The 27,228-nt window shown below is 43.5% G+C and overlaps 2 protein-coding genes across 2 annotated transcripts in view; one reads left to right on the top strand and one right to left on the bottom strand.

Moving 5' to 3' along the window:
- PLEKHA7 (pleckstrin homology domain containing A7) overlaps positions 1 to 27,228 on the bottom strand; it is a 98,841-nt gene that overhangs the window by 58,927 nt on the left and 12,686 nt on the right. Inside the window, exons 2-5 of the mRNA XM_044681810.1 lie at positions 9,635 to 9,749; positions 7,234 to 7,335; positions 6,643 to 6,715; positions 3,653 to 3,753 (exon numbers count right to left, since the gene is read on the bottom strand). Coding sequence (XP_044537745.1) covers positions 3,653 to 3,753; positions 6,643 to 6,715; positions 7,234 to 7,335; positions 9,635 to 9,736 — 378 coding nt within the window. The 5' untranslated portion in view covers positions 9,737 to 9,749. The remainder of the gene's footprint in view (positions 1 to 3,652; positions 3,754 to 6,642; positions 6,716 to 7,233; positions 7,336 to 9,634; positions 9,750 to 27,228) is intronic.
- LOC123251728 (DNA-directed RNA polymerase II subunit RPB4-like) lies at positions 1,684 to 2,178 on the top strand. The gene has a single exon (XM_044681028.1). It carries the CDS (start codon positions 1,684 to 1,686, stop codon positions 2,176 to 2,178), a length of 495 nt encoding a protein of 164 aa, XP_044536963.1.

The raw sequence follows: 27,228 nt of genomic DNA, 5'->3' as shown, positions 1-27,228 counted from the left end.
TGTGTGTGTGTGTGAGCGAGTGTAGATAAAGATGCTTTAAAACCTTAAAATCATAAAATTGCCAGGTGATATATTCTCAGTCAGTTTTCTGTCTCCAGGAACTGATGCAGAGTGAAAGGAACAGAACCAGGAGAACATTATACACAGTGGCTGATACGCTTTGGTACAATCGAATATCACCTACTTCTCTGCTAACAGCAATGCAAGGATTCAGAGCAAGGCTGAGGCATTTAGGAGAAAGACAAGTAGCCGCATTCAGAGGAAGAACTGGGGGAGGAGAAACACAGCAGAAAAACAACTGCTTGAACCCATGGGCTGATGGGAATATCATTGGGGATGGAGACACTAAACGATAACTCTACTCCAACTGTCAGTAATATGGAATTAGGTCTTAATCAATGATACATGTAAAACCCAGTGAAGCCGTGCCCTTGCCCAAGACAGGTGAGGGGGATTTAGGGGAGAGGGAAAGAAAATGAAACATGTAACTCTGGGGAAATATTCAAAATTAAAATTAAAAAAAAAATGAAATGGGGGCTTGTCTCGGCCTGTAATCCTTGCTGTGCCAGCACAAAGGTGGAATGAGAGAGAAAGTTCAGAGTCATGCTAGAGAAATAGAAGGTCTCTAAAGTTCTGCTCAGTAAAAAGAAGTCAACAAAGGCAAAATGCAGAGAAGAGTGGAAGGAAAGTGCTTTCTGGAGCCCCCAATCAGGCCTTAGGGTGAAAAAGACTAACTCCTTCCAGCCAAAGCATACATCATGCAGTTTCCCAAAGTCACCCAGGATTACTGAAATTTTTCCCTCGAACTCGGACGTCTTTGCATGAGGCAGAAGGGAGTGAGGCCAGGTTGTTCTGTCCTCTCATAGTTGAATCAAGTTTCTGGTGGGTGGTCCATTCCAAACCTTGGCCCAAGGAAGCAATAAGTGTAGATACTGGAAAAGGGAATTCTTGGTTCTCTCAGAGTTTACACTTGGGAAAGGGAATCCTTCCTTCCCTTTGTGCATTTTGAGTTAACCCTAAGGTGGAGCGCCCCTGCTGGGAAGTGAAAACGGGATTAGGTCTCCTTTGTCTACATTTGAATTGAACCCTCTTCACAAAAGATTGAATACCTATGCAGTACTGGGCTTGAAGCTAGCAAGGTCCTTGGAGAACTCCCGAGTCACTTACTTGGAGAGCTTCGCCGTTTTAACTCAGTCGCAAACTTGTGACTCCTAGGATCAGAGTCTGCACCTTTAGAAACCCAGTCAGCCAGGAACCAGTGAACCCTTTTGATGACTACTCACCCCTCCAGAAGGTGTGAACTTGTTTGCAGAAACCCCACCCCACCCCAGGGCAGTGCTAGACAATTGGGAAACTGTGATTGGCCCCTGTGAGAAGGGGCAGGGACTAGGACACCACTATAAAAGGCATGCAGATGCCCGAGGAATCATTCTGGTGAAGTTGATTGTAGTGAAGGGTGTCTCCCGGAGAGAGTCTTTCAGGGAACTTCACTGGAGACTGCTGAGGCTTAGACTGCTGCTCGGATCCTTGGATTCTGAACCGACCGAGAGACTAGGATCCTGAGGTGGAGGATCCCCGGTGGAGGGCCGAGTCTGGGCGGAGTGAGGTATCGGGGCGAAGACCGGCCCCAGCTAGGCAACTCCTGTCCCTCCTCCCCTCGCGCTGCTTAACGCTTTACAGATTATGGAGCCAAGCTTCTTAAAAGAGCCGGAGCTGTTCGAGAAAGGAACCCTGCCGAGCAGGAGGGTGGTGGCGGCTGGAGGCAGCGACCCTGGCGCTGGCGATGTGGACGAGGAGGCCTGGCAGCTCGTCTTTCCCAAAGAGTTTGGAACAGCAGAAACTCTTCTAAATTCAGAGGTCCACATGCTTCTAGAGCATCGAAAGCAACAGAATGAGAGTGCGGGGGATGAGCGAGGACTTTCAGAGGTTTCCATGAAAACTTTAAATTACACTGCACGTTTCAGTCGTTTTAGAAACAGGGAAACCATCGCTAGTGTTCGGAGTTTGTTACTCCGGAAAAAGCTCCATAAATTTGAGTTGGCTTGTTTAGCGAACCTTTGTCCTGAGACAGCAGAGGAGGCCAAGGCTCTGATTCCAACCTTAGAGGGTCGATTTGAAGATGAAGAATTGCAACAGGTCCTTGACGATATTCAGACCAAGAGGAGCTTCCAGTATTAATACCAGGAACCCAGCCCTTCAGTGAAAACCCAAGAGGAAATTTCCCAAAATTCTTCACTTGAATCTTAGAGGGGCTTTGGGATAATGGCCTTTAATGAAGGGTTTCCAAGGGAGTTGGTGGACCCCAGAGCCTAGGTGCTTGCATCAACCTCTCCATCCCTTCTCTTAAATGGAATTGATGGAGTGGGAGAATTTAGCCAGTAAAATACTTGTGGCATACTAGCGACTACCTTATTTCACTGAATTTGGCACTTAGCTTACATTCACGTTTCTGGTTTGAATTTCAAGCTATTTTGAAATATTCACCCAGAGGAGAATATGGAAAAAGAGCATGAATAAAAAAGAAAGTTGAGTCTCATAAATGATGGGATAGGTCTTGATCAATGACATGTGAAACCCATTGCAATATCTTATTGGCTGTGGGAGGGGAAAAAAAAAAAAAAGGAGAGGTACAAGAGAAAGAGGATTCCAATAGCCACAAAGAAAAACTGGCAGGAAACCAAAAAGATGGAGCTGAGTTTTAAGGAGCACAAAAGTCCTAAAATGACAACAAGAGTGACTAGAGCCCAAGATTTTGAGTCAGAGAACCCAAAGGTGAAACCTATCTCTGCTATTCACTTACTGCAAATAACAAGAATTTGGCCAGAATCCTTTCTCATCTCTAGACTTCGGATTCTTCTTTTATAAAGCAAAGGGGTTGGCTTAGGTGATGTCTAAAGTCCTTTCTAATTCTACATCCTAATCATGTTCCAACAGTACCACTCTTTTCAAAGAGAACATGGGAAAATGGAACATGAACCAAACATAAATTCATAGGCTAAGAAAGATGGAGGTATGTGAGGAGGGAAGAAATCTCTTCTACTAGAAGATGTCTGTAATGGTTCTAGAGTCCCCAGTTCTGAATTCCTATGGCTAGAGTCACCAGAAGCCATGAAACCCTTCTTCCTCAGAGCCTGGGACCTCGGGGTCCACCAAGCTGAGACCCTACATGAACCTTTTGGGGAGCCCCTGGCTTATAAGTAGCAGAACAGGGGCCCTAGATAAGCTGGGACTCAAGTTCTTCTGGAAATGAAAACTACAAAGAATGGAGCCATGAAGACATTTTGCTTCAGACATTATCATCTACCCCAAGAAAGTCAGGTGTTCTTGGCTTGATTGAATTAACTTTCTTTTTTAAGAAACTTATTTTAAAAACATATTTCTACATTTACAGGATTCATTATCTTTCCCTTCCACTCCTAGAGCCAACAAGCAATTCCACTGGGTTGTACAAATGCTGTCACTTGATACCTAGTTCCATATTATTTTTTTTTTTGCTATAGAGTGATCTTTTAAAGCCAAAACCCACAAATCGCATACCCATACATACAAATGATAGAGTGATAAGTCATAATTTTTAATTGAATTAACTTTCAAATATATTTAAGTTAATGTTCAAATACATAATCCAAAAGACAAATCTCTCCATTTATACCTTAAAGGAATACTTGCGATTTATACGGTCTTCAAGCCCAACAGGAGAGATCACATAGCTGGGCAGTGGGATGCTCCCAAGGACAGCTTCTTCTCGACTGTCTTTGAACAGAAGAAAAAAAAATCAGGATGACCCATAGGTTCTCATCAAAAGAAGAACAGGGCTAATCAATAAACATGCATTGGGATGGTACAAAGGATAGAATGCCACAAGAGGACCTGGGTTCAAATGTGTCCTCAGACACTTCCTAGCTGTGTGATCCTGAGTGAGTCACTTAACCCTGTTTTCCTAACCCTTGCCCTTCTGTCTTGAGAGTTGTTACTAAGACAGAAAATAAGGGTTTAAAAGAACCCCAAACAAACAGTAGGCATATGTGCATGTTTGATTTTTTTTTAATCTACAAGGTCCTGTCTTTGGGTACTAGAATATAATGCTGAAAAGCAACATAGTCTCTGCCTTCAAGGATTGGAATTTGGGAAAGTCAAAGGGATTTCGAAGGAGCTCTAGTCCTAATTGATGAGCCTCCTCTCTAGCATTTCCAGCCAGTGGTCATCAAGACTCCCTTCGCCTCTGAAACACAGACTGTGCTTAGGTGGAGATGTGAAGCAAGGTAAGGCAAGATGCGGTAAGGAAAGGGGAGAGATCCAGACACGAGACTCTAGAAAAATGAGGCGGCTCGAATCATCTCTTGCTAGAAAAGGGGGATGAGGGAAGGCATCATGGAAGGGGTGGCTCCTGGCCTGATCCTCAAAGGGAGAAACATGTTTCAACAGGTGGAGATGAGAAGAAATTGGAGATAAGCATTCTATCCCAGAGGATAGAGCCAAACCACAGGTTACAAAATGAACTGATTAAACAGTCAATAATAACAGCTGACAAGAGGCAGCATGCTATCATGGAGAGGGAGTTGACTTCAGGAAAAGGAAGAGTTGGGTTCAAATCCCTCCTCTGACAGCTCCTGGTGTGTGACACTAGATAAAGTCACCTAAGCTCAGAGCCTCTGGGAAACTCCCTAAGGCTGTAAAGTGGCTTTCAGAATCCTGGCTATCTTGGTCCCTTCCCGCCTCTCTAGGCAGCTTCTTCTTCTTCTTCTTCTTTTTTTTTTTAAAGCCTTTACCTTTTATTTTAGGATCAGTTTTGGTTAGGGTTTTCCAGTTGTGTTAAGTGATTTTCCCTAGGTCACACAGCTAGGAAGTATCTGAGGGCAGATTTGACCCAGGTCCTCCTGACCCTAGGCTTGGTTCTCTACCCACTGAGCTATGTAGCTATCCCTTCTCTCTAGCCTTCTTATACCTTACTCTTCCCTGTACTTCAAGATCCAGTGACACTTACTTCCTTGCTATTCCCTAAGACCCTTCATCTTTTTTGACTGAACATTTTCTCTGGTGGTCCCCACTGTCTGTCACTCTCTCCCTTCTCATCTCTGCTTCCTTTAAGTCTCAACTAAAGCCTTACTCTCTGCATGAAGCTTTTCCCCCCTCTCCCTCCCATTGCCTTCCCTATGGTGATTGTCTCCAATTAATCCTGAATATATATGGTTTGTACATATTTGTTGGCATGATGATTCCCCCATTACACTGTGAGCTCCCCGAGAGCAGTTTTTGCATCCCCAGCACCTCACACAGTGCCTGGTACAGAGTAAGTGATTAATAAATGCTTATTGATTGAAAGAAGTTGCAAATTAGCACAGGGGAGGTAGTATGGGAAAATGGGAAAATCACAGAATTTGGAATATGAGGGACTTCTATTGCTAAGCCCTCTTCTGTCTTGGAACCAATACTTAGTATCAATTCTAAGACAGAAGGTAAGGATTTTTTTTTAAAGCAACAACATAAATTTGATGTATATTTTGGTATATTTCTGGGATGTCAAAAATTGTTTAAAATTCTTGCTTGTTTCAGAGAAAGAGAAAGAGAGAGGGAGGAAGGAAGGAAGGAAGGAAGGAAGGAAGAAAGGAAGGAAGAAGAATAGGAACAGAGTCCTGGGTTTATAAGTAGAGGGGACCTAAGAGATCATCTAGGAATTCACAGGAGAAGGGACAGAAGTAACTTTCTCCTAAATTATAAACTCCACAAGGACAGATGCTCTCTTAGCTCTCTGCCTAGCACAGTTCTCTACCCAGATGCACACAACACATATTTAGGGCACTAAGTTCTATCCCTTGCCTATGTATGTATACATATGCATTTGTCTGTTCTTTTAAGCTTAACTGGAAAATTTCCAGACTAGGTCTGTGCCCTCAGGGGGATAGGATTTGAGAAGACTGTGGGATGTGCAATATCTATAAATGAATCAAACTGGATACAACATAAAATAACTCAAGTACCTCCCACAGGAGGGATTGTCCTTACCTCTCTAAGCTCCAGGCAAGTTAGACTTCTCTCCATCTCCCATTTTTAACTTGCCTTCCCCCATATGCCTATGTCTTTGCTCACTCTATCTTCTGGGTGCCTGGGATGAGCTCCCCCACCTTATTCTCCCCATCTAGTTTGTTAAAATCTTTTCCTTCTTTCAAAGACCAACTCAAAGGCTATCCCCACCATGAAGTCTTCTTTGGCTGCCTGGCCCCTGAAGTGAGCATTCTCTCTCCTGCCTCCTGTATTTGGGATATGGCTTTGCTCTCCTATCAGAGTCATTTATTCTAGGTTAGAAACACCTTGAAAGCAGAACCTGGGTCATCTCTTTTTCTGTGTTCTCAGTGCTTTGCACATAAGTATTTCCCTGAGCTTGAATTTCTGGGACTACGGGAGTCAGGGACAGCGAGCTAACCCTTCCAGGGGATGTCATTCCAGAGACCTACCATCAGCTAAATGTGGGAAGGAGATAAGAGCTACAAACTCAGAGCAATTTCATTTTATCAGACTTGAAGACATCTAGGGAGGCAGCAGCACTGGGAACCTTAAAGAAGACTGTGAAGCTGACCAAGAGAAAGGGCCTCAGACCCACCTCTCTCTCTGTCAGGGGGCCCCATGACCAGAACATCTGCTCACCTTTATAGTAAAACAAACAGTAATCAGCAAGCACGAACCATCTTCTTTTCCATAACCGCATCCCAGAGCTATCCTGCAAAGGGGAACAAGCCAATTCAGAGGGACATCTGTCCATAGCCCTCCCCACTTTTCCTTGCAGTTGTACAACTGAATTGGGTTTGTAAGGAAGCCCCACTTTAGTCTTTACAATAAAAACATAACAATAAAATACATTTCTAAGGGACTAAAGGATTCACAAGGGGTCTTTCTCCCAATAACTCTGGCAGGGAAGAAATATGATAATATATCATGCCCATTTTATAAATGAAGAAACTGAGGTTTTTCAATGCTGCAGATAACTGCTAGCTTAGCAATTACCTACATATGCAGAGATAAGTTCCTGCCCCAAAGTCAGCAGTTTCCCTGCAGAGGGTGAGACTTTGTGTTTTGGGGCCCCTTTGGTGCATGTGCCTCTCTGAAGGGCCTTTGAATAATGTATCTGTATAAAGTCATCTCATGACAGAAATGCTTTATGGGTCTTTTTTTTTTTAACTTTTTCTGGAGAAAGATTCCCCATCCCTATTGTCCCTTCTCATTATCTGAAGACCTCACCTGTTTGTGCAACCATCCTCTCACCACCACAGGGACATTGGGGTTCCTTCGGATAGCCTGGTCCCTCTTTCCAAAGCTGTGAATTTTGCTAGTTTTGATAACCTAGAGGAGAAAAAGAAAACCTCAAGGTTTTTAACTAGAGCAGTAGAAAGATTTAGGTTTGATTAAAAAAAGAACTTCTCAGTCCCAGAAGCATCTTTTTTTTTAAACAACAGCCACAATAGCTATAGAGGCCACCATTTGACTTGGAAGTATGGAAGCCAAGACACTAACTTCCAATTCTAGAAATATATGGCCATGCATACAATGATTCTAAGAGATAATGATCACCAAAAAAGAAATGGGGGAGAGAGAGATGATGGCATTTGGGATACACAGTGTCTCTGCAAGCAGCATCAACAATCATAAGATCCAAAAAGATGGCCCCAAATAGTGATGAGTCATCTGGGAATTTCATAGGATTTAGGGCTGGCTTTACTGTGGACCTTAGACTAGCTCATCTAGTCCAACTTCCTATTGTAAACAATAGGAAATTGAAGCTTACAGAGGTTAGGTGACTTTCCTAGGTCACATAGATAGGAATTAGCCAAGCCAGGATCTGAGCACCAGTCTTTAGACTCCAGACCCAGTATTGCTTGCTTCCACTAGCCAAGAATGATCTCAATATGTCCTTCAGTAGCCTAAAGCTGATAAAATCTGCTTAATCTAGGATCACTTACAGAAGGAACAGTGACTGGACCAGGAGTGGGACATGAGTTCACAATAGATCCTGGGTGACTTTAGGCAAATTGCTTCCCTTTTCTGCAACTATTACCTTCTCCACAGAAATGTAAGGAGATGAATTTGATGCTTCCTAAGGTCCCTTTTAGCTCTAAACTCCTAAGATTCTGTGGGACTTAACCCTTGAGTGTCTCCAGGACCTAACCCGGGGCTGTGAGCACAGTATAGCTTCCATAAACACAGGTGTTAAAGATGAAAAAGGTCCTACCAGCAGCTTTAATTGTGCAAGCACTTGGGCAACAGAGAGTTAAGTAGAGGTATCCTCTGCCTTATTAGAGTGGTGAGAAAATAATTGAACCAGGACCACTAAGCACAGATTCCAGACCTGGGACTCTCATGACACTGCTGTGAGCTGAGAGAAGTTCTTCACCTTTTCTGAAACTTCACAGTTGGTCATACAGAGTTCATAAATCATACCCTGCTCACTTTTCTAAAGAAGAAATGGGAAGAACCCAGGACCCAGGGTTAGGGACAGGAGATACCCAAAGATTAAATCCCATAGAATCACAGGTGCTCAGGGCTGGAAGGGCCCTTAGGAAACATCTAGCCCAGCTCCTTACATTTTGTAGAAGAAGCTATAGATCCAGAGAAGGAAGCAATTTGCCCAAGGGCACATGAGGTGTAGACACCACTGTGTAGTAGGGGTGGGCGTAGGGAGAAGGCTGAGGCTAATAGACTGCTTGAGCTAAGGAGTTCTAAACTACAGGGAGCCAAAGCTGATTGCTGAATCTCCAGAGTAGGAAGAGGCATCGGATTGCCTAAGGAGGTTCAAACCAGCCCAGGTAGGAAATGGAGCAGGCCAAAGCTCTGAAGTTGGAATGGAGTTGAGCCCCTAAACTTCCAGACTGGGGATATGGGGAGACTCAGCCTCAAAAAATAAATAAATAATGGTAATGGAATACTATTATGCTATAAGAAATGATAAGCAGGATGATTTCAGAAAAAAGATAAAAGATCATGAACTAATACAAAACAAAATAAGCAGAAATGGGAAAACATTGTACATAGTAACAGTAATATTGTATTATGATCAACTAGGAAAAGACTAACTACTCTCAGCAATACAATGATCTGGAACAATTCTGAAGGACTTATGATGGGTTATAATATCCACTTCCAGAGAAAGCACTGTTGGAGTTAGATGCAGATCAAAGCATACTGTTTACATTAGTTTATTTGTGGTTTTATTTTGGAGTTTTGGTTTTATATAAGTATTCCCTTACAACAATGACCAATATGTTTTGCATGATAACACATGTATAATCCAAATCAATTGCTTATCATGTCTGAGATGTGGGAGGAAAGGGAGGGAATAATTTGGATCTTAAAATTTCAGAAAATGTATGTTAAAAATTGTTATTACATATAATTTGGAAAATAAAATATCTTTGAACAAAATAGATAAATAAATGAAATGAACAAATAAATGAATGTACTCAATACAGCAAAAAATAAATAAGTAAATGAAATGGGATGGTGGATGAGTTCTCTGAATATTGAGAAGTACTGTGCAAATAAGAGAGATGTTTCCAAAGTCCTTGCCTAGACTAGATTTCCATGGGACAGGTCATGATCAAGGTTACAGAGGAGGGAAGGGACAGTTGAGCCATCTGGAACTCACCCTTGGTCCTGATTTCATGTCTAGAGTGGATGTAGTTCCAATTGTGGATGTTTCACTGACCATACTGGAGGGTCTCTGGTTCATAAAATCTTGCTTTGACATATGGGAATTCAGCCTAAAGAAAAGGGAGAAGGAACACAGTTAAACAAGAGCTAAGCTAAAGACCAGAAGCCAAGGGTTTCTGCTTGGAAAAGGGCCAGCGTCCACAGGAGGCATGGTATGGACTCCATGGTCTCAGCTTCAAATTAGGAATCAGGAGAATTCTAGTTTGATCATTTCCCACCTTTGTGACTTTGGCTAAATGCTTTAAACTCCCTGGCCTCAGTTTCCTCACTTGAAAAAGGAGGGAGTTGTACTAGATGGTCACTAAGGTCTCTTCAAGCTCTAGAAATATGATCCTATAATCCCTGTGAATGAACAGAGAGCTGATGTCTTTCATCAGTTTCTAAAGTCAATGCTCTATCTCTCTGTCCCCTCAGCTGGACACAATCTAGGCTAATAAACAGTAAATACACCCAGGCTCCTCAGACCATAACTCTAGAACTCTGTCAGAGCCATCAGGAATCATCTGCTCCAACTCCTTCATTTTGCAGATGAGGAAACTGAGGCTCAGAACTTTAGACACTATCCCAAAGTCTCACAACTTCTAAGTGCAAAGAAGCAGAATTGGACTCTCCATATTGGCCACTAGGGAGGTGAAGGGACAGAATCACTCAACCCTGATGGCTACCCTCCTCTATCCCAATTGAACTACCTCAAGGTAACCAAGTGCCTCTCCTCCTCCCCATGCATCATTTGCTCATGGGCACACAACCACACATCCAGCTATCTGCTCTGTAGTCAGCACTTGGCACCCACTAATCTACCCCTTACCCATACACACACAGATACACACGCACACACACACACATACCTCCATCTGCCCAGGATCCCAGAAGAAACTGTTTATAATTAGTAACTAGAGCTGATTCCTTGCTCCCTGCCCCCCTAAATACACACAGATACAGAAATGCTTACATAAACGCCCACAGGGCCCACATCCCAAAATAGACCATATAACAAAGAATTCTATTCTGAGAACACTTGGTTCTCCCCAAAATAGAGCCTGCAAAGATGCTTAACCCTTTGCACAGCACCTGGGGAAGGAGGTGGAAACGTGAATCCAATACACCTCTGGAACAGAGGAAAAAAAAAAAAAAAGGAATCTACTACTTCTACCCAGCTTCGCTCAAGGCAGCCTGCCCAGTCCCCTATCCCCCCTCAGGAGATTATCACAACATGCTTGCCCCGAGATCCTCCTTCTCCTGCCTCAGAGATGACCCATCCCCAGGACCTACCATGGTAGTTGCAGATACAGTTGGCAAAACGCCTCCACGGAAACTTTAGGACTTGTCCACGAAAACCCAAAGAAAGCAGCCTGGGTCTCCCGCCTAACTCACCAATCCTCCTGAGTCGCGGAGAGGAATCTTGCCTCTAAGCAGCAGAGCTCGAGCTCCGATACTAGATTCTTGTTTACCACCTGCCCAGCAGGCGGGCAAGGGATGCTCGGTGCCAAACCGAGCCTCTCCACTTCGGGGCAGGTGGAAACCTGATCTTGGAGTCAGAGGGGGAGGTCGCCACACCCCTCCATGGCCTTCACAGAGAAGGGAGGCACTTTGGCCCAACCATAACCTGGGAAAAGTGTCCAAGAAAAGCCCAAGGGATGAGTCCCAGGCTCCAGCCGGAGGATCTGCTGATTCTCAAAACAACCCCCGGAATTGGGACAAGAGTTCCTGCGCCCTTAAGGACAGAGCTGGGACATCCCCCAGCTCTTCACAGAAGCAGGCTGTTCACCCTGTTCTCTGAACAATGGCAGGAGTAGGTAGGAGACTTCTGGAATGGCCAGGGGGCCAATTCTGCTGGTGCTGGGTGGTAGAAGGCTTGCTTTCCACTAGGAGGGGGAAAAAAATCCCAAACCCCCCCAAAAACGTCACTGCCTTCTTATCAGCTCAGGCACACGCTTCCCGGATTCCCCACCCATTTTCTCCTTCCTAGCCAGGCTTTTGGTTACTTCTCCCCACTGAGAAAAAGTCACTGAGCCCAAACCATTCAATTTGGGGACAGCAGGGAAGGTGGCACAAAATCAGGGGGTGGGAAGGGCTGTGGGAGGGTGCTTAGTTTATCCCTTTGCTTCCAGGCAGGGCTGCATCAAAAACACTTTACATGGGCTTCTTCAATGGTCCCCTCCATCCCTTAAAAGCTCCAAAGTTTGGAGAGAGGAAGAATATTTATTCTACAGTGTCTCTCAGTTCCTTTACCAAGCTCAGTCTCAATCTCTCCACAGTCCCTCAAGTGTCTGTAAAAACCCATTCTCTCCCCTTACACAAGATTCCGGGAATATTAGTCTGTGTGAAAATCCTTCACCATCTGAATGGAGGTTCTATCCCTGCCAATAGGAACTGAGACACATAGGGAGTGGGGCAGATATCCCCGAGTCTTATTAAATCAATCTATCTGAAATTCAGGCTAGGAAAAGAGAGGTTATCACTGCCTCTACCCTCCAATAATAGCTAGGTGGCACACTGGATAAAGGGCTGAGTCTGGAGTCAAGAAGACATCCTCCTGAGTTCAAACCTGGCCTCAGACACTAGCTGTGTGACTCTGGGCAAGTGACTTAATCCTGTTTGCCTCAGTTTCCTCATCTGTAAAATGAGCTGGAGAAGGAAATAGCAAACTTCTCCAGGATCTTTGCCAAGAACCCCTAAATGGAGTCATGAAGAGCCAGACACAATTGAAATTACTGAAAAACAACAACCACCCTCCAATAACTATTTTAGCAAAAACCTATAGAAAATAAGAGAAGTTTGTGGTGGTATCAGACAGACTAAGTTCAAATCCCACCTTGGTCATTTACTAACTGTGTGACCTGAGAGAAGCCACAAGCTCACTATATCTCAGTTTCTCTATCTGTCAAATGAAGGGTTGGAATAAACCCTTTCAGATCTAAGAGTAAAGAATGTTTGTGTCACTTACAAGCTGAGGAACCTTGTGGAAAGTCCCGTTCGCTCTTTTCCTTATTCTCATAAAGCAAAGAGGATGGAATAGGTGGGTTCTAAAGTCTCTTCCAGTTCCTAGTCTATGACATCAGTGCTGCCCCCGGTACAGTCCAAAAACACCTCTCTGGTTTTTGTAGCTAGAGATCAGAAGGCTCATTTGGAATGAAATGTGTTTCTGCTCTAAACTTATATCTACCTTTTTTTACTGAACAGCAACTCTTCTTGCATTTTATGTAAACTTCCATACCCTAGGCTTGCGTTATTTGGATCAAAAGCCAGTCCTAGCATCCATCCATGTATCCATTCATCCATCCATCCATCCATCCATCCATCCATCCATCCATTCATTTCTATAGCATCAGAGGTGATAACTTGTCTCCTCCTCTATTCTGGTTGGAAGAGATAAGAGCTCTAGACATTCCACAGGCTGAATAGGAAGAGATAGGGAGTGGGAATGATGAAGCCATTCCAGAGGACCATCACTCACCTTTTTGATGTTCTTCCTATCATGGCCTGACAATCACTGCACCTGAGGCCCAGCAACAATAGCTCCCTCCATTTGCCCATTGAGACCCAGCTATGCCTTATCTAGCAACTTCTTATCCTCCGGGTTCCCAACCCAAAGAATCTCAGTTAAAGTTCAAGGTGATAAACAACGACTCATGCAAAATCCGGACTCCAGGATGAAAATTTCCTCTAAGATTTTCTGAAACTGCAGGAATGAAATGGACCTCAGAACACCTGAGCAAGAGCCATAGGACACTTGGGTCTAATGATCTTAGGTAATCAACTTTATCTGAATGAGAGCTGCCCAAGGGGAGAGACCATAATCCACCTGACTCTTGGAAGAGGGAACTCCCAAGCATAAGGAGCTTCCACCGCTTCTCATTATTTTAAATCTCCCTTTATCGAATAGCACAGAGCTAGGATTTAAGGTTACAAGGAACCTTAGAGATCATCTTGTCCAGTTCCTTAACTTGGAAGAAAATAAAACTGGGGCTCAGAAAACTGAAGCAGCTCATCCCAAGTGCCAGAGACAGAACTTAAATCTAGGCCTTCCTCATGCCAAGTCCATCATCCTGTTTACTACTTCATGCAGCCTCTCTTTGAAATGGGAGTATGACCTCTCAAAGTGACTTCTTTGAAGAGGCCAGCTCCCTATTGGATATCTATTCCAACAGTTTTAGTAGCCCAGCATATAAAGTGCTGAGCCTAGAATCGAGATGACTGGAGTTCAAATTTGACTTAGCTGTGCATTCTTAGGCAAGTAATTTAATTTGTTTGCCTGAATTTCCTCACTTGTAAAATAATGATATATAGCCAATAAATATTTACTATGTGCCAGACACTGTATTACATTTTAGATATGCAAAGAAAGGTAAAATATGGTCCCTGCTCTGAAGTAGCTCAAAGTCTAGCTCCTAGGGTTGTTGTAAGGACAAAACGAGATAGTTGTAAAGTGTTTTACACACATGAAAGTAATATAAAAATATTAGTTATTGTGATTATTAACAATCGATCAATTTACTTTACTATCACATCTTGTAGGCTTTAGCTACACTTCCTGGACTTGGGGGAATCCAAACCAATTCCCTCGAGACTCTTAAGAGTGGAAGCCATTCACGGTACTGGTTTTTACAGAGAATCTTCCCACTCCCAAAAGAGAGGAACTCTCTTGAGCTGAGATTAACATCTGCAGGAAAAACTGCACAGTTTATAAGCATCCAGAGATGGCCCCAAAGCACAATGAGTCACCGAGATCCCCAGGAGGGAGAAAAAGACAAGACAGGAAAAAGGGCCATCAGAAGCACATCTCAGTGTCATTAAATAAAGTCTATTAATTTAAAAGCTCATTCACTGGGTTTCTGTGCTATGAGATTCCTGAACTACCGTGGGATGATTTGAACAAAGACTTCTCTTTCCTTGTCTTGAGTTATAGGAATGTTGATTATTTGGCTGTTGAGTCGTGGGCTGAGGATAAAGAGTGAGCGAGAAAGTTAACTCAATGGTCTTCCTACTAAAAGGAAGGGAGGAGAGAAGGGTATTAGAGTGTGTCTGTCTATAGAAGCTAGCAAGGAAAGGTATCAGAAACATTTAAGCCCACACTCTGATTTTGGTTTGGCCAGTGATCTCTTATTTGATCCAACACAGGTGACTCTTTGTCCTTTAGTTTTCCATCAATAAAATGGATGAGTCTTTCCTAGTTCTTATTTCTCAGTAGATAACGAATAGCAAGGACAGATGTGAGACTAGGAAAAAGAAAGTAGGATCACAGATGTCAAGCTGGAAGGGGGTTTAACAGCGATGTCCTAGAGGCAGTTCAAATGGGTTCAAGATAAAGAACTGATTGTTAAATTGTCAGGGTGAGCATTTACACCTTAGAAATCTGCAAAGGCTATAAATTAAGGCTTGATTTATTAATGTGTTAATAGTCTAGACTTATGAAAGTGATGGATATAATGTTAAATAATGTAGATTACATTTTAAAGTATGTCATGCATACATCTTTTCCCCCAGAGAACAGATCATTAAAGAATTTCCCAGTATGCCACTGCCTTGGAGTTCATCTAATCTAATCCTCTCCTTTTAGAGATGAGGAAACTAAGATTCAGATGTGACTTGTCTAAGGTCACACAAGTCAAAAGAGCAACACGATGTAATAATCAATAAAAATTAATAAGCTAATAAAAATTAAAGGAGTTTGGCTTCTTAATCAATGCCTATGGTTAACTGGTTTTTAGCTAGTATGGTATTCAAATGAGATGAAGTACACAATGTACTTGGTAACCATCAAGTCCTAAATACTTGGGATTTAAAAAAAATAGGGGGCAGCTGGGTGGCTCAGTGGATCGAGAGCCAGGCCTAGAGCCAGGAGATCCTAGATTCAAACCTGGCCTCAGACACTTCCTAGTTGTGTGACCCTGAGCAAATCACTTGACCCCCATTTTAAATCCCTTTACCCCTCTTCTGCCTTGGAGCCAATATACAGTATTGACTCCAAGACGGAAGGTAAGGGTTCAAAAAATTAAAAAAATATATATAAACCATGACACAGCTCTCAGGCACATAAAAATGTCTCAAGCAGCAAGTCTTATGAAAAAACCAATTCCATTCACCATGCCTTGGCTCATGTGATCTCCCCAAGCCTGGAATAGCCATATCCTCCATCTGGTCAATTCCCTTTTTTCCTTCAAAGTGCATCCCAAGTCTGACCTCCTCCATGAAGCCTTCTCTGATATCCTCTCTCCCCTCTTCCTCCAATTTTTTTAAACACTTCATCTCCATCTCTCCTTTACACTGAACATATCGCAATGATTTGTGCCCATGCCCATCTGTCTGGCCAGCACAGGATCATAGATTTAGAACTGAGAGGGACCTTAGAAGTCAAATCTCATCCCCTCACTTTGCAGATCCTTTCTTTCCTGTTCAAACACTTGTTAAGAACCAAAGAGTTCAAAGACGGCCAGATCTGAAGTCAAAAGACTCAAATTTGAATTAGTTCTACCTCTTAACTCTCCATGGGACCTACGGTCAGTCATTTAAATTTTCTGGGTCTCAATTTGCTCATCTGGAAAAATGAAAGGGTTTGAACCAGAGGTTTTCTAAAGTCATCTTCAGATTCTATAAAGCATGAGGCATTGTGATCAGCACCAGGAAAGAAAAGATGAAGATGAAGGGAATGAGAAACAAAATAACCGGAGTCCAAAAGAGCTGAAAGTCTCCTGGGGGAGAGGGAGAGAAGTGAGATGTGTATTCGAGTGTAGTAGAATCTACGTGTCCTTCCACCTATAAGCAAGAAGTTCCTGGACAGGAAGGCTTATATCAAATCCATCTTAGGCTCTCCAGTGCCTAGCAACGTGCCTTGCAGGGGTTTAACAGATGCTGGACCAAATTGAATCTTTGTCTAGCAAGAAATTCTTAACTTGGCATCCCACAAACTTCTTTTTTTTTAGAAGACTGGGTTTCCTTCTCTCTCCCAGGCTAAAAGTGAGTAACTGGCACTCACAAACCCAGTCCCCCTACTGATCAGCATGGGAGCTTTCACCGGCTCTTTCCAACCTGGGCCAATTCTCAGTTCCTTAGGCAGCTCCCAGGGGCTCACCATCTTGGTGCTGAATTTAGAGGAGTCATCCAGTCTCAGGCCACTGGAGTTCATAACTCCTGAATTCAAGCCATCCACCAGCCTCAGCCTTCCCAGGGGCTGGGAGGCTGGGTGTGCATCACCACATGGTTAACTTTTCCTTTTAATATTTCCTTTTTCCTTTAAATATTTTCACAAATCTTTCAACATCACTAATGTGTTTTGTAATATTATTTATTTTATTTTATGCATTTTTAAAACATGAGAAGGATTCACCAGAATAAGCTTTATCAAACTGCCAAGGAGGGACAGGACCCCAAAAAGGCTAAGACTCACTAGTCTAAGACCATCTTCAGGGGAACGTACGCCCCTCGCTGCCCACACATAGCAAGCACAGATTAGTGCACCTAGGGAGGTACCAGAATTTTCTTCTGCTCAAAGCAGCAGGCTCCTGCACACTTACACACATGGATGCACATGTGTACGCTGTCTCACCATTAGATAACACCACCAACCAAATTGCACTTGGAGACTCCAGAATTGAAATTAAACTCACGGTTTGTTTTATTTCCATGGTACTCTCTCTCCAGAGAACTCAAGCTGTCATACAATTAACTTCAAAAAACAGCAAATATTTTCTATAAACAATACCTTAAATCCTTTCGGTGAGGCTTATTAGGCTGATAAGCAGCTACTGGCTGGGGGCTCAGTGAAGTCCCCATGGGGTCCCTGGCACAGAAGCATCCCATTCTGGCCTGGGAAAGCACAGGATGGGGAGGGGGGAGGGCAGGAAATCAAGGCAGAGTGGGGACCACTTAAGCCAAGTGTCATTAAAACAACACCTGTAGCTTTCCAATTGCTGGAAAAAGAGGCTCACACCTTCATGCTTTGTGTTAAGGGGATCACACACAGCTCATTTGAAATAATTGAGACACTGGAGGAGGGAGGAGGGGGCAGAAAGCCTGCAGACAAATGACACTGAATTCTTTAAGGCAGTTCAAGCACGTTCACACCCACTGTTTTAAAGGGTTTGGGGGGAAAAGAAAAAAGAAGATAGAGTATGCAGAAGAGAAAGGAGGAGGTAGAGAAGTCCCAGGCTCAGACGCCAGACAGACTGCCAACGCCTCCTTTAAACTCCCAACACCCCGGGGGAAACTGTCTGATACTGGGTCCCATTCACCATGGGCCCCCCACACTTATTACTCAATTCTCACTTTCAGTGTTCCTTCGTCTCCACCCTCCCAATTTCTTCTGTGTGTACACACTGTCTTTCCCTCCCCCACCAAGCCCTGCACACACACCTCACCCCTGTGGGGAGAAAGTCAGCCCAAACAGCATCACCTCACTTGGCACAGACAACATCTGGTAGGCAGCCAGCCACACATGCCTCTGTAGGCTCTGGCTCCCTCGCCTCAGCCTTGAGAAGCTCAGTTCTCTTTCAGGTCTGCCCTCCCCCTGGCCTCCTATGCATCCATTTTCTGGGGTGCATCTAAGGCAGAGGTTCTTCTTTTTATGTCTGCGATCCCCTTTGGTGATCTGATGAAGCCTATAGACAGATCCCTTCTCAGAATCATGTTTATAAAGGTTGACAGAGAAGCATACAGGATCACCAAGGAAACGATTCGTATTATAAAAATATATATTAGAAACACAACCACCAAGTTCACGGAGCCCAGGTTAAGAATCTAGGCCTGACCTAAGGAGTGTCTGCTGATGGAAACATCGCGCTTTACTAGTTTGGGAGGAGCGCGGCGGAATGGAGCACATGGCAGCTAACGGGACAAGAGGAGAGAGCAGGACCGCACCGTACTCCGTTTGCAAGCTGCCCCTCCATCCCAAGCCAGACAAAACCATGAGCTTCTCCACCCAACCCAAGAGCAAGGCCTGAGCAGCCATGAAGTCGCTGGCGTGTTTTCCCTATCGAGACAACGGCCCCCCGGGAGGGTAGGACCGTGCCCCCCACCCAGCCCCTTCTCGGAACACGACGGTGCTGACAACCAAACTGACATCCCACCCGGGTCCTGGGCCAACTGGGCAGCGCCACAGTCGTCTACCTACCTGCTCATTTCATTAATGCCACCGCCTCCTCTAGGTAGGAAAACTAAACGGCTCAAGTTTCTGCATCTGCATCCCAGGTGTCTCAGTTTCTCCCCCATTTTCCTGCTGCCATGGCAACCAAATGCAACAGGCAAAAGCAGCCCCAGCCTGACTGTCTCGCGAGGCCTGGTACTGGCTGTATCAACCACATTCACCCACAGCCGAACAAACCTGCAGGAAGGGATGCTTACACTGAGGTGGCTGTGCATTGTGTAAAGCCCCCATGAGGCTCCTAGAGAAGGCATGAACTCTTCCTGGGTTCCAAAGTCTTGTACCCGGATTAAAGAGTCACAGTATTTAGTAAGAGAGGTCACCAGGAACCTATCAGCCTTTCCTCCTTGACACTGTCATCCCAAGGCACCTGCCCAGAGTCTTCCCTCTCCCTCTCTGTCTGTCTGTCTGTCTGTCTGTCTGTCTGTCACACACACACACACACACACACACACACACACACACACACACACACACACAAAACCTGTCTGCTACCCCACTGTGCCCTGCATGCAGAAATAACTGGGTTCTAACTTGGAAATGACTAAATTAGAAAATATATCCCTTCCTGCTAGAGAACAAAATCTTTAAAACTCTTGTATTTGGGGATAGCTAGGTGGTTCAGGGGATTGAGAACCAGGCCTTAAGATAGAGGCCCTGGGTTCAAATCTGGCTTTAGACACTTCCTAGCTGTGTAAGCCCGGGCAAGTCACTTAACCCCCATTATCTAGCCTTTACCGCTCTTCTGTCTTAGAATACACAGTATTGATTCTAAGATGGAAGGTAAGGTTTAAAAAAGACAAAAAAACTTCTTATATTTCTCTGTTCTGGGTAGCACCAGGGATGCTTTCAGTCAAGAACAGGAACCTTAGCTTCTTTCTAAATATCCAGGTAAGAAATCCATTGGGTGGCTCAGATCTCAAATAGAAGGTCCTGGTCCTTCCCATCCCTAGAGATCTCAGAGCACTGAAGGATGAATAGACTCAGCTACCTCCCTGGGGGAGAAGCTCCAAGATGAACATTTGCCTTTTTAAAGTCTTTGTGAAAACAGGGAGCTACCAAACTTCAGAAGGGCACGATGCCAACTCCTAAGTCTCACCCCAGCACCAAATTCTCTGCAGAGCCTGGGGAATGCTTCCTCTACAAAGGCTGCTGTCAGTCATCCACCTGCGTCAGTGCTAAGGACTGCAGAGGCGTTTGTGATCAGCTCCTGGGCAGCTCGGTAACAAGGCAGAAATGTCTCCAGCGCCCATTAATGAAAGTGCCGCATACCCCAGCGATGACACAGGGAGTGACTCAACGTGTCGCCTCCCGCTGAGAGTTCCCATCACACTGAGGCTTCATCTCAAAGTTTAAATCTCCATCTTCTTGACATCCTTAAAAAGTCTACCTATAATTCCCTCCCCCTCGTTTTTTTAAACCCTTACCTTCTGTCTTAGTATCAGTTCTAGTGCAGAAGAGCATCAAGAGCTGGGCAATTTGGGTTAAGGGACTCACCCAGGGTCTCAAAACTAGGAAATGTCTGAGACCAGAATTATATCCAGGATCTCCCAACATCATGCTCTAACCACTGGGCTAGCTAGGTGCTCCCTTCATTTTTTTTTAAGAAAGAAATGGACAAACTGAATACTATCCCAAGAATTTGTATAGTCAGATAACTAGCAGAATTCTGAACACAGCCTGAAGGATGGGGAGTGGGTACTGTATTAGAATCCAACCAGAAAATTCTCCCACAAAAGCAATGAAACAGAGAAGAGAATCAGAGTAGTGTGAAGTCCAATCTAGGATTTTTCGCTGGGATAGAATCTGTAGTGTGGAAGAAGAATCCAGACAGAATCCAGAGCAAGGGAACAAGATGAGAGAAGAAGCTATGTGCCAGGCTATAGGGAAAAAAGTAGGATATTGATCAGACTAAAAAAAGAAATCAAGGAATGAGAGGCATGCAAAAGATGATCATCTGTCTAAGAATTTACTAGCAGGGGATAGGTAGCTAGATGGCTCAGTGGATTTCCCAATCCAGGTCTAGAGGTGGGGGTGGGGGTGGTCCTGAGTTCAAATCTGGCCTCATACATATTCTAGCTGTAAAGCCCTGGACAAGTCACTTACCCCCCATTGCCTAGTCCTTACTACTCTTCCGCTTTGGAATCAATATACAATATTAACTCTAAGATGGAAGGTAAAGGTTTAAAAACAACAACAAATAATTTGCTAGCAAACGTTGGCATTCTTCAAGTCTACCTTGCTCACAAAGGGCAGAGGAGCCTCACTTGACACTGACACCAAGTTCTTTGTCCAACAGTCCTGTGTCCGGTTCTGGGCTCACGATTCAAGAATGTAATAGAGAACTAGGCCAGAGGCCAGAGAAAGACTACAGAAATGATCCAGGCACGAGAAAAACAGGACGCGTGATGAAAGAAAATCTTAAGGAACTGGAATTGTTTCACCTGAAGGAGGATAATCACAGCCTACATCCCAGTACAACAAATACACTTACAGTGAAAGTCTCAAGCTAATAACAGTGGCCTATTATTTGATACAACAAAATTCCAGTACAGCCAAAAGAATTTGGATTGTTCCCCTTGGAGTTCAGTGAAATGAGATCTACTCCCTATGCAAGAGCCAAGTTGCTCCTAGACTTAGAAGGCAACAACAGAGATGACCCTCTTTCAATTCAAAGAACTCTCACTCTGTTAGCAAATGATTGCAGGAAATGGTAGAACTTATTTCCTTCGGATAAGACCAAGAACTTAAGGAGAAGGACTCTACAAGTTGGGATGGACCCTGCTCTCTCTATACTACTTTCCTCCTTGTGACATTAGACAAACAGAAAAGCCTTGTAGCACACACCAAGCTGATTGTTGACAAAATAATGAAAGGAAATCATGATTTACAAATCATGAAATCTACCATAAATCTTCTGAGATCATGAAGGAACATAAAGGGGACAGAGGACAGACATTCCCCACAGTAGCTGTTTCCCATTCTGGCCTTTTTCCTCAGACCTCTTAAAGCACCCCTAAAACACCCATGTTTATAGCAGATGGCATCCTATTTCACTAAGAAAAGTTGAGGCTATAGCTAATCATAGCTCCCTCACCCCATCTCTACTCCAAACTTTTTGGCATCATCCCCCAGTGTCTCTTTCCCTTTTGGTCATGGAAAAAAGGGGCATCCCTATTCCTCAAGGAAATTAATTCCTCTCTACCAGTACCCTCGATCCCAAAGCCCTCCAAGATTTTGCTCCAATCATCCATTTTCTCTTCAATCCCTCCTTCTCTCCTAGATTGATTCCTTCTGACTAAATAAAATCTAATCCCAAAAAACTCTCATTTTCTTACACTGACATTTTTCTTGTCTCTTTCCTTGCCAAATTTCTCAAAAAGCTTGCCTACAGATGATGCCTCCACAGAATTCTCACTACCCTATTTTCTCCTTGCCTAATCTACCCCCTTGGAGGGTAGATTACCCTTCTGCATTTTCAGAGATTAACAAGAACTTCCTACTCAACAAACCCAGTGACCACACTCACTCCCCTGGCTCTCCAATCCTGACCACTCCTGCTCTGGCCCTTTATTCTCTTTCTTTTTTTTTTCTTTATTCTCTTTCTGATCCTTCAAGGTTCTGTCCCTGGTCTTTTCTTGTCTTTCTTGGCAGTGCCATTTGCTCCCATGACTTCAGCAACCATTTATCAAATGCAATAACAATTATAAAGTGTTTAGCATAGTGCCTGGATAGTAGGGATTTAGTGAATACTTGCTGCCTCCCTTTCCCTTTGTTTCCACATAGATGACTCCTGGATCTGACCTCGTGTCTGAGCTCCACACTGGCCTCTCAAATTGTCCAAAGGACTCACTCATTCACCAGTAAATCCTCAGGGAGACCTCAAACTCAACACATCCCAAAAGGAATTCCTTATCTTTTCCCCTACACCTGCTCTTCCTTCTGACCCTGCTACTTCTGGAAGAGGTACAACCATTCATTCTCTCAGCCTTTCCTATCTGAGATCTTGGTGCTCTCTTTGGTTACCAGAGGGGATGGAGAAGGAAGAGTCTACTGTTTGGGAGGTCCCAACAACTCTAGTACCACAACATATCTCATATTGCATATTGTCTCTCTTATTGGATGGCGAGTTTCTGGAGTGCAAGGCCCATTTTTTGGCACTCAGAAGACACTAAACAAATGTTTGTTGACTTGACAATTTTTGCTTTCCTGACTACTACTGCTGCTGCCATTAGCCTAACGTATGTTCTCACTGCCAAAGCTCTGCCTTATTGAAATAGCTTCCTAAAAGGTCTTGCCACCTCCCCACTCTTCCCTCCAATCTAGCCTTCTTCTCATTCCCTAATATTTCTTTGCATAATAAATACAGTGAAACTCTCCTCTAGTAAATCTAAAAAAAAATAAAAATAAAAACAGATTTAAAAAAGAATCTTAACCAGCTCCCTGTTGCCCACAAAGAACCATCTTACCTCTCCAGATTTATCTCATTTTGCTCCCTTACATATATTCTACACTATAGTCAAACTGGACTATTTGGTCCTCCCCAAAACACTGAATTTTACTGTCTCCATGCCTTTGCTTGTACTAGAAAACCACATCCCCCCTCACTTGTTGAAAGCCTACCCAATTCTTTAATGCCTGACTCAAATGCCACCTCCTCTACAAAGACTTCTCTGATTTCCCTGAAGATAATGACTATCCCCTTGCCCTTAGACCACACACAACAGTTTGGTTTGCACTCTACTAACATCTTTGTCAAATATTATGGTGTTTCATTATAATTGCAATATGGGTCTTACCCCTCGGCTAGCCTGTGAGTCCCATGAAGGCAGTATGACCTTGTCATACAAAGTTTGTATCTCTCATACCTTGGACAGTGCTCTGAATAAAAGAAGTACTTGTTTGAATGGAATTCTAGTCCCACTGAGTCTAGGTAATGACAGACTAACAAGATCATCTATGAAGTACACAGAAAAAATGATAGTGGCTGTTCATTCCAGACTCCTAGCACCACATTTTAAGGTTTGGGGGAGGGTAAAGGGGTTGGAGAGAGAAGGGGAAAATTGTTTTATTAAGTACCTACATATGCTAGGCACTGCGCTAAATATTATCTCACTTGATCCACCCAATCCCCTGCAAGGTAGACGATATTATTAGCCCCATTTTACACCTGAGTAAACTGAAGCAGATAGAAGTTGAGTGACTTGTCTTTAGTTGTATAACTCATAAGTGTCTAGAGCAAGATTTGAACTCAGGTTTTCCTGAATTCAGCTCTGGTTATCTCTTCACTGCACTTCCTAACTGCAGAGCATTCCTGGAGAAGGGGAAGATTCTGGGAAACTGCATGGTACCAAGCATAGAATGTGGGACTTGGAGACACGAAGACCTGAGTTTGACATGCTTGACACTTAGTAGTTATGTGAATATGAGCAAGTCATTCTCAAAGACTCAGTTTTCTTATCTGTAAGCTAAGAATATAATTATATCTGATTATTAATTGATTATAAATATATTTGTTATAGTAATATTATATCTGCATGTTATATTAGTACTATGTTAATGTTAGTATATTAATAAATAAAATTATTAATATCTGAATTTCACTGGGCTGAAGACAGTTTTTCCCACTAAGCTGTAATATTACTGGTATAGGGAACTCTCAGTGGAGAAACTCCCTCTCTATTCATATAGATAACAATAGTTAATAATAATAATAATGATAATGACAGCTAACATATACAAAGTGCTTTAAAATGTACAAAGAATTCCACGTGAATTATCTCATCTGTCCTCACAACAAATGCGTGATTCAGATGCTTTTATTATTCATTCATAGAATGAGGATAACCATTTTTACAAATGAGGAAATGGGCTGAGCTAGGTTAAGTGATTTGCCCTGGTCACACACTGGGGAGAAGTCAAGGGCAGCGCCTGGACCTGTCTCCTTAATTCCAAGGTAGGCAGGTAGTCTCTCTGTTTTTCTACACCACCTTGTCACAAGGTTGTTATGAGACTCAAGGAAGATGTCCACAAAGTCCTTTACAAACCCTCGAGTGCTTGACAAAAGTCAATGCTCCCTGTAAAGGGAGAATATCCACAACAGGAAAATTGCAGGTACCATTAAAACAGAAGGAGAATGTGAGCCCTGTGACAAATTCATAGCCCACTGCAAGTCTGACTTCATTATGGTAAACTAAATCAGTCTGCTGCTGAATTCAAGCTTTCAAGAAGGCATTTGTAGATGGAAGCATCCCTTCAAGGGCTTGTGAGAACCATCTCAGAACGACCATAACAGTGGGCTCTGGTGGAGAGAAAATACTTTTTGTTGACCCTGTGGGTCATTTTCAGTGTGTGGAATATCCATCTAAAAGGTTATCAAATAAAAATTTAAAAAAAAAAAAAAAAAGAACTGGAACTGGGCCCACCTGAAGGGAACCTTTTGTCCAATGACAGGCTTATAAAGTTCAGGCAAGCCCCTGCCCTGCCCAGAGGCTGAGGGAGAGGCTGTTTCCAACCATTTCAAGAGGTAAAGAAATGACAACGTCCAAAAACTCATCCTCTCCAGGGCCAAGGGGACGAGCACCCGCTAGATTTTTAAAGAAGCTTCTTCAAAGTCAAGGGAATGACAAGAGTTTTCATAGAAGCATGAGACAGTCTCCTCCTAAGAACACAGACCACAGGGTCGTAGATTCAGAGCTGAATGAGAGCTTAAAGGTCATCAAGTCTAATCTCTTGATTTTGCAGATGAGGTAACTGAGCCTTGAGGAGTTATTTGTTGGGGCAGCTAGGAGTACGGTGGATAGAGCACGAGGCTTGGAGTCAGGAGGAGCTGGGTTCAAATGTAGCCTCAGATACTTCCTAGTTGTGTGACTCTGGGCAAGTCACTTAACCCTGATTGCCTAGCTCTTGCTCCTCTTCTCTCTTAGAACTGATGCTAGGACAGAGGGTAAGGGTTTAAAAAAAAGAGAGAGTGATTTATCTAAGGTCCATGGCTAGTGAGTAGCTAAGGCAGGATTCAAACCTGAGTCTACTGAGTTTTAAGTACGGGGCTCTATCTACAATGTAACTCTGTCTCTGAGTTTAAGGAGAAGAAATAGCAAGAAGGTAAAGTGGAGGGATGATCACCTTTATCCCAAAGAGCCAAGTCCAAATACCTTCCAGATTACCACTTTCTCCATCGTGGTTTTTGATCCATCTTGGATTGGCATAAGAACTTAAATGGGAATTTTGCAGAAGTCACAGGCAGCACACAAAGGTCAGTAGATGATACAGAAAAAGTTTAGAAACTGGATAGCCTCTGACCAAAAAGTTGGCCCAAATTTAACCATAAGGTAGGTAATGTAAACATCCCATAAAAGAAGAAGGAAAAAAATCAGACTTTTTTCTGGTATGAAGAGATTTTTACGTGGGGCACCACATCATGGGGACACCATTCCCCTAACCTCCACAATATGGAAGGGATCCTATGCCAATCTGGGTAAAAGATGATGTCTAGGACACAGCAGCCATGGCATACAAATCCAGCACCATCCAAGGGTTATGACTTGTGTGTGTGTGTGTGTGTGTGTGTGTGTGTTTTCCTTTAACAAGTACTCAAAGAATGAGAAAAGAACCCATTTTTCTTCTCCTGAGAAAGATCTACAGCTTGACAGCAATTTTACATGAACACAAACTCCAACCTCAGCTTTTTATCTTTCCCATATAAAATATCATGAAATAAAATTAAGCCTTTCTGAAGGGACAAGCAGGAATCTCCATCCAGACATACATAAAAAATGCAAGAGAATGGTTTGTGAATGGGAAATCATTCATCTCTAGCCTACAGGAGCTCGTTGTGGGGGGGAGGGGGAGGGATGAGCACAGAGGCAAAGACATCTCAGTAGGTGTGATTGGTCCCAACCTACCTCCTCAATCTTCCTAAATTAGAGCCTCCATAACAGACAAACTGAATCTATTCCCTGTTCCTAGCCAGATCATGAGCATTCCTGCCTCCCTACTTTTCCTCATGTGATTTTCTGCCCCTTGAACCCTAATTGTTTTTTGTCAAAATCCTGCAGCCTTCCCCTAAAACCCAGCTTAAGTTCTACTTTATTGGAGAACCCTAATCATTTGTGGCCAGTCCTCAGTGGCTACCCTAGACAACTCTCTCTCTCTCTCTTTTTTAGCCCTTATCTTCTGTCTTAATATCAATTCTAAAACAGAAGAACATTAAGGGCCAGGCAATCAGGGTTAAGTGACTTGCCCAGAGTCACATAGCTAGGAAGTGTCTGAGGCCATATTTGAACTCAACTCCTCCCAACTCCAAGCTTTTAATGTGGGTACCACATCTGTCATCTCTCTGTGTAACTGTCTTGTCTCCCCAACTAGACTCCAAATTCCTTCCGTAGAGG

The sequence above is a fragment of the Gracilinanus agilis genome, chromosome 6 (assembly GCF_016433145.1).
Source record: "Gracilinanus agilis isolate LMUSP501 chromosome 6, AgileGrace, whole genome shotgun sequence".
Classification (NCBI taxonomy): domain Eukaryota; kingdom Metazoa; phylum Chordata; class Mammalia; order Didelphimorphia; family Didelphidae; genus Gracilinanus; species Gracilinanus agilis.
Note: the sequence above shows the minus strand (reverse complement) of the source record. Positions and strands in the feature narration are given on the sequence as shown.

Bases quoted from the DNA above. Each gene is read 5' to 3' on its own strand.
- LOC123251728 (XM_044681028.1), top strand. From the start codon at position 1,684: ATGGAGCCAAGCTTCTTAAAAGAGCCGGAGCTGTTCGAGAAAGGAACC.